This window comes from Stigmatopora argus, chromosome 5 (assembly GCF_051989625.1).
Source record: "Stigmatopora argus isolate UIUO_Sarg chromosome 5, RoL_Sarg_1.0, whole genome shotgun sequence".
Classification (NCBI taxonomy): Eukaryota; Metazoa; Chordata; class Actinopteri; order Syngnathiformes; family Syngnathidae; genus Stigmatopora; species Stigmatopora argus.
The window spans coordinates 17,375,001-17,388,404 of NC_135391.1; the positions used below are offsets into that span (position 1 = coordinate 17,375,001).

At 41.8% G+C, this 13,404-nt stretch overlaps 2 protein-coding genes across 2 annotated transcripts in view; one reads left to right on the forward strand and one right to left on the reverse strand.

Annotated features, from left to right (window-relative positions):
• scarb2a (scavenger receptor class B, member 2a) overlaps positions 1 to 2,363 on the forward strand; it is a 22,440-nt gene extending 20,077 nt beyond the window's left edge. The window contains exon 14 of the mRNA XM_077600894.1: positions 554 to 2,363. Within this exon, the coding sequence (XP_077457020.1) occupies positions 554 to 685 (132 nt within the window). The 3' untranslated portion in view covers positions 686 to 2,363. The remainder of the gene's footprint in view (positions 1 to 553) is intronic.
• A 3,053-nt stretch (positions 2,364 to 5,416) lies between these two features.
• On the reverse strand, positions 5,417 to 13,404 carry LOC144074536 (uncharacterized). The gene is made up of 3 exons (XM_077601022.1): positions 13,248 to 13,404; positions 12,798 to 13,088; positions 5,417 to 6,454 (listed from the first exon to the last, which is right to left on the reverse strand). The coding sequence occupies exons 1-3, from the start codon at positions 13,402 to 13,404 to the stop codon at positions 6,027 to 6,029; spliced, it is 876 nt and encodes a 291-aa protein (XP_077457148.1). The 3' UTR covers positions 5,417 to 6,026.

Sequence of the window (13,404 nt, forward strand, 5' to 3'; positions counted from 1 at the left end):
CGTAATCCAAGTTCATTTAAATTTGTTTGTTATATTACGATTCACCGGTGCAAAAAGTCTCCCCCCTCACCCCGCCCCTGTCCCTCTCTCTACCCTCCGCGAAATCCGTCTAATTTTAGTTCTATTAAACACATTAGTAATATTAAACCACTAGTTATGTGTTACTTTGTTAATAGATGGCGAGTAGAAGAAATAAAACATTTTTTTCCAATCCAATATCCTGTTTTTGGTGTTTTTTCAGAGGGTTGGAACAAATTAATTTGTTTTTAGTTCATTTCAATTGGAAACGTTCGTTCGAGTCACGAGAATATCAACATACGAGCTCAATCCCGGGAACGAATTAAGCTCGTATCTCGACGTACCACTGTAGAGAAATTCGGATGTAAAGGCACCACTGTAACTGTAAACATAGGAGGAAATATGGTTTTCAGACAATGTTTAATCTTCTTAAACATTTTCAAAACAAACACTTGAACACCCAAGCATGTGTGACGTTTTATAAGACATGTCTGTTTGCTCGCACTTTGTCCTAACCCGATGTTTTTGGCTACAGACGGCCAAAGACGAGACGGCGTACACACAGGTGAGCGACAAGACGGACGAGTCGCCCGAAGCCCCCGCCGGCCAGCCCGTCAGGAACGGATCCTACATTGCCATGTCTCCGGTTGAGGCCCAAAAGTGTTGATTGGGGACCACCCACTACCCCACCCTTCTTCCCTTCCCTTCTTCCCGGAGCTCAAGAGGCCGGCGCTCCAGGCGGGTGGCGCCCAGGAACTCTCTTAACTCCCCCCTGACGCCGAGCCTCCAAAGATGAAGGACTCCAGCTCCCTCCACTAAATAGCCGTCGTTCCACCACGGAAGTATTAGGAGCAAAAAAAAACAGACTGAGCCAAAACACTTATTTTGCCTTTTGGTTCGTACACGAACCGTAATGTTTTTTTTCTTCCATTAACACTAAACGCGTTTCCTCAAAATATCGCGGATATCACAAAGGCCAAACAGAACGAGGCGTTCTCTGCCTTTGCGCCACGACGGTTCGTACGTCCACACTGTTACGCAAGCACAATTAGGACCACCCGCGGTGCTTTCTGGTTTATTCCGCTACTCGAGTCAGAGACACTGCTGGTGTTAACTGTGCAAAACACGGCACTTGAATCACTCGTTGTCTTATCATTTCAGAAAAAAAGAAGATTGCCCGGAAAATGTGCCGTTTTTGTATTTATCCCTATTTTGTCACTTCCGTTTACGGTGCTCCGCCTTTACACACAAACATTTCAAAAACTGTTTTGGTGTCCTCCTCGCTGGTAGAAAGTGGCCATAAACATGCATGTTGCCAATTAATCTAGTGTTGCACTGACACTATTTTTTTGTCTCCCGATACAGATTCCAACTGTGTAGTATCTCCTACAAAATTTAATCATAGTACTTAATTATTGTATAATATGCATATGTGTAAATATATGTGTATATATGTGTGTATATATGTGTATATAAATATACCTAATGTGTGTATGTATATATATACATACCTATACATGCATATATATATATATATGTATGTGCTATACATTGGCCGATACTACACAGCTGGATATGGGTAGTCCAAATATGGTATACTAATAATCCCACGATAACACTCATGTTAGCTTTTGGGCTAGCAACGGTTGAGGCCTTGGGTCCAGATGGCTCCCTTGATAATTTTTGTTTTTATTTTTGTCGCATCACTCTATTCCAAAATGGTGGAAGCATACTTTTTGGAGACCTGTGACCAAAGACACCCCTGACCGCCGGCTTATTATCCGTCGTGCCACCTACCGATACCGCCTAACTTGTTTTTCCGCCGCCGTATTATCTGCTGTGCCTTCTCAAAATCAAGGCTGACAAAGGAAGACTTGTGCGTGGAAATCTCAGTATTATTACCGTGATGTAGATAAAAGCAATACGGAGTTGTGTGTATCAATGAATGGTTTTTATAACAGGGCCATGTATTTATGTTTGTTCTTTTTGTGTTAACTGTATAGTTTTGTTGATTTCACTTTCCAGAAGCACGTAGCTCCAATGGACAGGCTGATTATCTTGATGTGACCAATGAGATGAATGATGCCCCCTTTTTGTTGAGGGACCAGCGGTCGTGCCATAAACCTACTTGAGGTCCTGACACCTTTCAGTTTGCACCCCAACTTTGGTTGCTTTTGGGTTCCCAAATGACAATCTGCCCTTTTGACAGGAGGGGTGCAAAAAAAAAAAGAACAGTACTACTCCTTTTTAGTTTTGATAATTTCCACTGCACACAACTTTCTTACAGTGCTTTTGTAAACATTTCTAGTGTATTTGCAAAAAAATAAAGCTTGTTGTCAAGTGCAGTGGTGAAGTTCTTATTTTCACAGTTTGTCTTTTTGGGGAAATTAAAGAAAAACATCGATTGTGGGGATCCTTTACTTTGCTTTTCATGTTATAATTCCTCGATGGCAATTTACGATGGGAAGACTGCGCATTTGACAGTGCTAAACGTCCATTCCATTTGGACAGGGACGGCCTAATAAACATGTTCACCGCCCCTTATGAGGCTGCACACCCTGTGACCCTTGTGAGGATGGGGGGGGATAGAAAATGAATTCTCATCTCATTTTCTGAACCACTTTTATCCTCACTAGGGTCGTGAGGGTGCTGGAGCCTAATCCCAGCTGAATTTGGGCCAGAGGCGTTGGACACCCAGAATTTGTGGCCAGCCAATCGCAGAGCCCAAGTACACAACCATTCACGCTCACACTCACACCTAAGGGCAATTTAGAGTGTCCAATCAGCCTACCATGCATGTTTTTGGAATGTGGGAGGAAACTAGGGTACCCGGAAAAAACCCACGCAGGCCCGGGGGAACATGCAAACTCCACAGAGGTGCACCGACTTGGATTTGAACCTAGTTCATCTAATGCAGGGGTCCCCAAACTTTTTCCTGTGAGGGCCACATAACCTTTCCCTTCTCTGATGGGGGGCCGGTGTCAGTTTGTAACAGAAAAAGTGTGACGATCGTAGGGGAGCTTAAAATTTTTATTGTTTTCCAGAAAGCCACACATAACCAAATAACCCTTTCCAGGTTCTTTACAGAAAAAAGTCAGGAAACAAATAATAACACTTAATGAAATAAATAATAACTAAATAACCCTCTCTGAGTTCTTCACAGAAAAAAAAACAGGACATAAATAACACTATTTATGAAATAAATAATAACTAAATAACTCTCTCTGGGTTCTTCATAGAAAAAAAAGCCATGGAACATTAACTTTCTGTTGTGCCATGCACAATCTTAACAGATAAAAGTTCAGCTCAGTTGTCAGAGCAGAATCTCTCTCACATCAACACTTTGCAGCACAGTGCTTGCTGGTGAATTAGGCAGTGGACTCGTAGCGGGGCGGTGAGACCCCTTTTTTCCAACTCCCGGTTCATGCGTCCCATTAGACCGCGAGTTTCGCCCACCATGCTAGGAGCCCCGTCAGTCGTGATGCTAGCTAGCTTTGACCAGTCCAGGTCCATCTTCTCCATGGTTTGGCACACTTTGTCAAAAATATCCTCTCCCGTTGTAGTCCCTTTGAGATTTTGGAGGGCTGCCAGATCCTCGCATATCTCAAAGTTTGCGCTAACTCCACGAATAAAAATGAGCAGTTGCGCTGTGTCTTGCACGTCCGTGCTTTCATCCAGTGCTAATGAAAAAAAGTCAAATTCTTTCGTCTTCTGCTGCAGCTGGGCATATACATTACTCCCGATTTCTTCAACGCGTCTGGTGATTGTACTCGCCGACAGACTTACGGCATTAAATGCATCTTTCTTCTCGGGACACACCTCCTCCGCGACAGCATCCATACATTTCTTAATAAACTCTCCGTCAGTGAAAGGCTTACCGCTGCTTGCTATCAGTTTAGCAACTCGAAAGCTGGCCCGAACGGATGCCTGGTTCAGCTGAGCTTGGCGTACAAATGTATTCTGCTGAGATAGTAGTTCACTTTTTCGCTTTGAGTTTGTCTGCTCGTATTTGGCCTTGCAAGCTATCGTACTTGTCTTTGTGACGGGATTCATAGTTTCGGCGAAGATTGTATTCTTTGAATACCGCCACCGTCTCTTGACAGATGAGACAAACAGCCTTTTCTTTGCATTGAACAAAAAAATAATCATTTGTCCACTCCAGGTTAAATACCCTGCATTCTGAATCAATTTTTCTCTTACCTAACTTTTTTGCCATTATTCCGTTCTCTCTTTGACAGGGCGGGGCCTAGGATTTTTTGGGGGGGAAAAAAAAAATTCTGGATTTTTTTTCTTCTTCCAAATAGGAAATAAATCCGATAGCATCTCTGGTATTGTTCAGAGGGCCGGGCCAAATGTGCTGACGGGCCGTATCCGGCCCGCGGTCCGTAGTTTGGTGACCCCTGATCTAATGTATTTCTTATGCCCTTAGTTAAAAAGTAATGAATAAAATAACTAAACATGCAAAAAAGTCATTAGTAGTAACAAAAAAAGGAACTTAAATGTAAACATTAAAGAAATTTTGATCAATTAACAAAAATAAATCGAGACAGAAATTGTGTTGCATTGTATGTGTTTTACTGTGGCAATTGGATTTTTTTTATGAGACCTCACACAGCATAAGCTAATAACTTTAGAGTAGGTTACCAATGTCCCTGACAGGGTTTAATGCAGAAAGGAGTGAAGTGGCTCAGTGGCTCACCAGCTTCAACTTTGACCCACTGGCGTGTTTTCGAAGCCTCCTGTTGTTGTGTCATCTTTTCCTTGTTTTCTGTTCTTGTTTTCTTTGCATGTGACCAAGTGTTTCCTCTTATCAAACTACAAGTCAGTGACCTTGAAAAAAATGCCATGGTCAGCTCCATAAATTCTGTTGGTCCACTCAGATATATTTAACAAATTAACAAAGTTATGTAAAAAAAGAGCCTCATCAAAACGAGCCGACAAAACTTTATATTTTATATCGTAGTGTGTTTTTTCAACCTGGGGTGAGACAGTTTGGGTGGGTTCCCCCAAATATCAATGCAAATTTTTCTTCAATTATTTGTTTAGTTTTAGGGCGGCCCGGCGGTTAAGTGGTTAGTGCGTCGGCCTCACAGTGGGAGTCCTGGGTTCAGATCCAGGTCGGTCCATCTGTGTGGAATTTGCATGTTCTCCCTGGGCCTTTGTGGGTTTTCTCCGGGTATTCCAGTTTCCTCCCACATTCCAAAGACATGCATGGTAGGCTGATTGGACACTCTAAATTGCCCCTAGGTATGAATGTGAGAGTGAATGGTTGTCAGGGTGTCCCCCGCCTCTGGCGCGGAGTCAGCTGGGATAGGCTCCAGCACCCCCCATGACCATAGTGAGGATAAAGCGGTTTAGAAAATGAGATGAGATATTTATTTTAAACAGTAGAGGGAAATGATTAATTTCATCACATTTTACTTTGAAATTTTTACTTTTCAAAATATTTTTTCAGTAATCAATTTTTTAACATATATAAATAATGCATTGGAGAATAGATATGTACCTACATACATCAAATAGTAGAAATTGAAAACAAAAATACCGCTGAAAATTAGAAAATCTTAAAATAAAAATAAAAAGTCATGTAAAAAATACCATTGAAATCTGCATGCCCAAACTTGGAAAAAGGTCAATTTTACACAAACACAATACGAGGGTTTAAAAGAAACTAAATTGAGATATGATAGTCATTCTTGCACCAGAGAAAAAATAAGTCTTGTTTCTTATCATAATGATCTGATACTTGTCTGGCAAAAATAAATGAGATATTCCGGGATCTTATTTCAGTTTTTCTTCTTCTCTGGATCATGCACTCCATTATATTTTGTCTCCATTGCAGGATCGCCTTCTTCCAGCTTTATACTTTGTTGCAATCATTTAAATCTCAGTTTCAACTGTTTGTAATACTCTTTATTTTCATAAGATGGCTGTCTGTGGAACGCTTGGTAAACCCTAATGAAATAAATTTCGAGTCATTGATGTTTGAACAGAATGAATGAAACGAGTCACAAGCGCTGTAAAACTTGGGTAGGCCGGCCTACATTTCTTTTGGACTTCACCATGACTTTGACGACGAGCACGCCGAAGAACAAAAGCATCAGAATGGCGACAACTACCCGAATGGCGTTGATGACCCGCGTGTTGCCAGGCTCGCTGGCATTCTTACTCAAGAAGACAAATGTCTTTTGAACATAGACTATCACTGCATTATCAATCTTGTATTGGCATGTGTAAGTCCTCTCAGGTGAGACAGGAAGTACTGTTAATGTGGACGTGCAGTTGTCCTGCAGGACTGGTTCTTTTGGAAGCTCCTGGCCTTCCTCGTCCAGCCAGGCAAATTTCCTATTTCCAAAAGCAGAACGGACAGGAGGCCAGTCGGCCAAGGAGCACCTGAGGACCACCTCACCATTAGAGTCCAGAGGCGATGCAGTCACTGCAGGGAAGAAGCCAACAGGTCAGACCTCAGAAAAGTTGGAAGGACTGCCAATAAATGATCATGTTTCAGTGCAATTGACAGCAAAAGACTGTTCGGTTTGTATTCTTGAGGAATTTTGTGTTGATTTAGTCTTGGCTTTTTCTCTCTGTAACTTGTCTCAGCCTATCTGCTGCCACATGTGTCACCCACCTGTTCTTCAAGTCTGTATATTACAAATCTTTTTTGTTTGTTTATTTCTTGTTTGCATCCTTGTCAATGCCATGTCAGTGTTAGGTGTGTGCCAAGCCCTGCCCGGGTAGGTTTGATTCCCCCGGTTTTTGGTTACCTTTGAAATTTGTTTACCTTTGACATCTGTTTACCTTTGACATTTGTTTACCTTTGACATTTGTTTACCTTTGACATTTGTTTACCCTTGAAATTTGTTTACCTTTGAGATTTGTTTACCTTTGAGATTTGTTTACCTTTGAAATGTGTTTACGTTTGTCATTTGTTTACCTTTGACATTTGTTTACCTTTGAAATTTGTTTACCTTTGAAATTTGTTTACCTTTGAAATTTGTTTACCTTTGAAATGTGTTTACTGTTGGGGTTATTCTGGATAATATTATAGATGTATGCATTTTACAGTGGCGGGCCGTCAGGGCCTTCAAGGCCTTCTCTGCTGGCCTAAGAAATATCTGAATCATATTATATTTTGTCCATCAATACTTATTATTCCAAATGGTCTGTTAGCTTCCTTTCATTGCTTTTCCCCCTGGTTGCACTGCTTCCAGATGTGTGTTTTCATATTGAAGCATTTAACCAATCACATTTCAGCCATTATTTGTTGCCAGATCAGATCTGCCTCAAAGCCTTCACAATCAGTTCTTGCGGTCTCTGCTGCATTAAACTAGACTGTTGCTTTTAACCAATCAGATTTCGAGTTGGCAACCCCACAATGATTTTTCATAGGCGTTAGCATTTTGCTGGCTGGGACATGTCATTGCTTTCACAAACTATGATTGGCTAGTAGGCGGGCCAAAGCAGCACCCGAGGCAGCCGAGATCGCAAACTCCACCCACTATGGCCGACAGAAGCAGAAGCAAAAACAAATTGATTCTGTTTGCTCACAAAGCTATTTTCCAGACGGACTTTTCTAGAAAAAAATTGACATCATTAAGAAAGGGCACTCAACTCCGAAGCTAGCAAGCCTGTTACAGCCGGGAAAATGGTGTGTGGGGCACTTTCAGCGCGCTAACTTAGCTCCACAAGCAAATAGTATATTGTTGTGTTGATTTAATGCTATTTTCAAAACGGACTATGCCGGAAATATGACAGGCTCGACTTTCATCATTAGCTTCGATGGCAATAGGAAAGAAGGAAGAAAGAAAGGAGGATGGATATTGTGTAAAAAGGATTTTGGGTGAGTAAAATTACAAATATATTCCTATATTCCTAAATAATATTTCAATTGTGGGCTAAGTTCTGATTTCTGAAAAGCTCCAGTGTTTGTATTTAAGCTCCAGTGTTTGTATTTAATCAAAAAATGCTGCTAGGAAGTGGATTTTACCTCAGTTTAATTTTTGGCATTTCACCATTGACGTCCATCGCTGTCTTTTCCCGGGAAAAATCACCCCCCTGGCCTGGTTGTAATGTCTCAAAAGCTCCAGTATTTGTATTCAATCAATAAATGATGCTAGCAAGTGGATTTTACCTAATTTTAGTGCATTTTTTGTCATTTCACGTATGGACGTATCGACGTTCATCGCTGTCTTTTTACCGGGGAAATGATACTCCGGGCCCGGTTCTGATGTCTAAAAAGCTCCAGTATTTGTATTTAATCAATAAATGCTGTTTTCGGCTGGATTTTACCCCATTTTCGGGCAATGTTTGCCGGTACGCCATTGACGTTCATCGCTGTCTTTTCCCGGGAAAATCACCCCCTGGCCTGGTTTTAATGTCTGAAAAGCTCCAGTATTTGTATTTAATCATGAAATGCTGCTAGGAAGTGGATTTTACCCCATTTTATTGCATTATTTTATTGATTATTTTTTATGTGTCGCAGCTGTAGCTGCAGTAGAGGTTTTATCGCCATAAAATAGTTTTTCTAGGGTTGGATTGATACGTTGAAGGCGCTACCAGAAAATGCACCGCCCGCCACTGGCATTTTAATTACTTTTGTATAAGAGTGTCTTTAATTTGAGACTGGGGCAAACTCGAGGTCACCCTCCAGGACAGCTGGCTCCAGCTTATTGACGTAACACCTCACCGTATCCTCGGCTCCAAGGACTGTTTACTGGGAGATACACCTCGATAGAACCCAGATGACACCCAGATGCAAGTTCGCAATGAAGATCTGCGAAGGACTCTTAAATTGCTTTGACTTAGATGGCGATAATCGCAGTTGTTTTTTGACCTCGATGGTGTTATTCGGTTAACTTATGCAATTGTTTGAATCAGATTACCTTAGATGTTTTGAATTGTGAGTGACTAAATGGACAGAGGATGCCGCTCTTCAGAATCCTCTTGAACAAAGGCAAGTTGGGAGTGATTCTCCTTGCAAGTTGTAGCCAGTGTATATTTAAAGATGTCTCCATGTTTGATTAAATTGTATTAATAATAAATCCATCATTTACCTTTGAAATTTGTTTGCCTTTGAAATGTGTTTATGTTTGTAATTTGTTTACCTTTGAAATTTGTTTACCTTTGAAATTTGATTCTACTCTTAGGTTTGCGTTCTTTTGCCGTTTTGTGTTGATTTAGTCTTGGCTTTTTCCCTCTGTAACTTCATGTAATTGTGATTGTCCTGTTGTCGCACCGCCCATGTGTCTCAGACGATCTTTTCCCTCATGTGTCACCCACCTGTTTTCCGTGTCTTGTTAACCCTTGTCTGTGTATTTCATCTCTAATCTCATCTCATTTGAACTGAACCGCTTTATCCTCAGTAGGGCCGTGGGGGGTGCTGGAGCCAATCCCAGCTGTCTCCGGTTCCAAAGGCGGGGGACACCCTGAATCGGTGGCCAGCCGATCGTAGGGCACAAGGAGACAGACAACCATTCAAGCTCACACTGATACCTAGGGGCAATTTAGTGTCCAATCAGCCTACCATGCATGTCTTTGGAATTTGGGAGGAAACCAAAGTACCTAGAGAAAACCCAAGCCGGCCCTGGGAGAACATGCAAACTACACACATGTGGACCGACCTGGATTTGATTCCAGGTCCCCCACTGTCAGGCCGATGCGCTAACAACTCCGCCGCCGGGCCGCACATGTTGACTACTTATTTATGTTTACCATGACTTATTTATTATTTTGACTACTACTTATTTATTCATTACTTATTTATTGATTATTTATTTATTTATTATTATTTATCTGTTCCTTTGTGGTTGTGTTGAATATTTATTTATTTATTATGTATTGGTTATTCATTTATTATTATTTATCTGTTCCTTTGTGGTTGTGTTGAATATTTATTTATTTATTTATTATTTATTGATTATTTATTTGTATGTTTGTTTGTTGTGGTTATTTGTGGTGAAGTTTTAAATCTCATTATACTTGTACAATGATAATAAAAGCATTCAATTCAATTCAATTCCACATCGACAAGAACGCTATAAGAAATGAACAAAGGAGACATGCGTTATTGAGATATGGCGAACAGGTGGTTTACAATTGTCCTGAAATGAATCGCTGTCTCTATCTACTGGATAAAGCTAAGCACATTTAACTTTTTAAAAAAATCTAAGTTCTCAAAGCTTCTTTCTAGCCTGTCAGTTAACGAGGCTCAGTGTTTGCTCAATAAAATTAAGTGGATGTCGTCGAGGGTGGCCCGGTGGCTGAGTGGTTCAAATCCAGTTTGGTTCACCAGTGTGGACATGCATGGTAGGCTTATTGGGCACTCTAAATTGCCCCTAGGTATGAGTGTGAGCGTGAATGGTTGTTTGTCACCTTGTGCCCTGCGATTGGCTGGCCACCAATTCAGAGTGTCCCCCGCCTCTAGCCCAAAGTCAGCTGGGTTAGGCTCCAGCACCCCCCGCAAGGGGTTTAGAAAAGAAGATGAGACAATGTCATTGTTTTTTGGTCTGTGAATGTTTTAAAAACGTTTTTTGTATGACAGGCCCAATGCCACAATCTTGTAAGTGGCTCTTTATAAATTAGAGGTCACCAACTGTGGTCCTCAAAGGCACCTATCCAGTTTGTTTTCCATATCTCCCTTCTTCAACACACCTAAATCAAATAACTGGGATTGTTAAGAGGCATCTGACGAGATGATCATTTGATTCAGGTGAAACATGGGATACAAACTGGATAGATGTCAGATAGTAACTCTGTGTTGTCACAAGTATTACAGTGCAGTAAATATAGTGTGCTAGAACAGATTGCTGAAAATAATTGAGTTTATTACTCATAACCATTCCAATGCAGTAATCCCTCGATTATCGCGATTAATGTGGACCAGACATGGCCGAGATAAACGAAAAACCGCGAAGTAGGGTCAACACTATTAAAAAAAAGACAAAAAAAAAAAAAATATATTATATATTTTTTTACTTCATTGCTGAGTTCTAGTAACAAGCGGAGGACAGGGGAGTGGCTTCCGCTTGTGAGTTTCAGCATGGATTTTCACATTTTTATGAACTTACAAAAAAAATGTAATTAACAAAAAAAAATTCCCCCCCAGAAAAACGCGATGTAGTGAAACCACAATAGTTGAAGCCGCGATATTCGAGGGATTACTGTATTGTCGCAAATTATTGGAGCCGTTAATATACCGCAGAGAACTGTTTATCAATCGTGTTTCTTTTATAAAGTATCGTTTCTACGGGCTTTTCCCAAACTATGAATTTCCCATAAAAAAAATGTTATTCGCTGACATGTTTGTGGTGTACGAGGCCTTGTTTGCAATGGTCTGCGCTGGCCTGACGTATTGCTCGGAACACTGTTTTGACACGCTTCTGTTCCATTTGCTCCAGTCGGATTCAAGCAGGAAGGCTCGAGCGTAACATCTCTAGCGACAACAGTTGAAAACAATGGCAAGCATGACACAAAGGGGAATCAACACTCCAAAAGAACACAAAGCTAATAAAGCTGTGCTCTTAATTTGAAGTGCAAGGACGCCTGGCAGCAATGAGTTACCGTGTTTTCTCGCATAGAAGCCACCACCACGTGTAATCCACACCCTTAAAATGGTCTTAAAATTGTTGAATTTTACAATTTCTCGCGTATAAGCCGCCCCTTTATTCACAATTTTGCACGTGGTATTTCTGAGATACTGAATGAATCAAAAGCACATTATTAGGGTCAATTATCATCGTGACCGGACGATTCGCCGAAAGACGTTTGGTCGACGGACGTTTGGGCGACGGACAGTTCGCCGAACGGACGTTTGGGCGGGCGACCGGACAGTTCGCCGAACGGACGTTTGAGCGACCGGACAGTTCGCCGAACGGACGTTTGGGCGACCGGACAGTTCGCCGAATGGACGTTTCGCCGCCGCGGGATTCGTGCACTCGCCCCGCCCCTGGATCGTGTGTGTACATCTTTTTCAACCTCTGCCCGTTAGGATTTTTAATCCGGCCCGCCGCCGGCGTTGTCCAAATTATAGTAAAAATCAATGACCTCATTCATTTCCCTTACCCCTCATCACTCTCAATTTAAAGACTGCTCTCTTTGACCTCATTCATTCCCTTACCGCTCATACCCCTGTTTTGGACACTATTTCTGGGTAAAAATCACCCCAGAACATTTCTGGACCACTAATTTTACGCAAAATAGTCTAAAATACATCTACCCAGACATGAGACCACATTCCTGGGTAAAATACCTCCCAAGACCCGACAGGGCCCGGTTGCAATACTACCACTCCTTGTAAATAAAGTACCCATGTTGATGGCACAATTTCTGGGTAAACAGAACCCCAGAACTTTCCTGGACCAATATTTTTACACAAATTAGTCTATAATACATCTACCCACTATTTCTGGGTAAAATACCCCTCCAGAACCGAAGAGGCCCGGTTATAATAGTCCATACCTGTCAACCTCTGCCGATAACTGCCCTTATAAATGATTATGATTCCCGTTACAAACCCCCCAAAAACCTTACAAACACCGTACGACTCGTACGGTGTTTGCAAGGTTTTTTTGGGGGTTGTAAGGGGAATCATAATCATTTATAAGGGCAGTTATCGGCAGAGGTTGACAGGTATGTAATACACCCACCCACTCTTCTCTAATAAATCTCCCCGGGGGCGGGGTGAACACGTTTTCCTGGGACAAAGAGAGGTCAGTCCATATCTTTGGCAACTTAACGGGTCACGTCTAGCCTAAGAAACAACGTCTTATCAGAGCACTCACGTGTCAACACTGTCAAATAAACTCTTTCCCTCTGTTGCTGCAGATCGCACGTGAAGTAACCGGCGTCTTCGGCCGTCACCCTCTGGATGAGCAGCGAGCCGTCGTTGTTCAGGCTTAAGCGATGACTTCTGGTCGAGCTGGCCTGAACTTGGCCATGTTTCACTTCGTATACAAACGCGCTATAGTCCCGCGTGTATCCCCAGTCTGGATTGTGGCAGGATGGACGCCTACAGGGTAGAGATGCCCCGTCGCCTGCCTTGGCGAAGATGTGAATGTCACTCCCGAGAATGACTGCAAAACACCAGTGAGAAATGACACTCACCCAAATGTAGCTTCGCTCAGGACGACTCTGAGCTACATTACATTCCATGTTAATGTACATTGGAGATTTCACCAACCAAAATATTCTAAGCAGTTTTGGTACCAAAGCCATCTAAAAAAGAAGATTACCTTGATATTGAAGCAGAAAAATTAGAATCACTCCCTGGGTGGTCATCTTGAGTAAGTGAGTCAGGCTTTTGATTTTCATCATTTCCTGCTTAAAAGTATAAACCACTGAAAACAAAGCCAACACCTCCGCGCATGTACTCAGCCAGTTGAATTTCAT

Coding starts and splice junctions, on each gene's coding strand:
- LOC144074536 (XM_077601022.1), bottom strand. CDS start 13,404: ATGAAATTCAACTGGCTGAGTACATGCGCGGAGGTGTTGGCTTTGTTT. Junction 13,089..13,247: donor TTTTCTGCTTCAATATCAAG/GTAATCTTCTTT, acceptor GGTGTTTTGCAG/TCATTCTCGGGAGTGACATT. Junction 6,455..12,797: donor TTATTTGACAGTGTTGACAC/GTGAGTGCTCTG, acceptor TCTTCCCTGCAG/TGACTGCATCGCCTCTGGAC.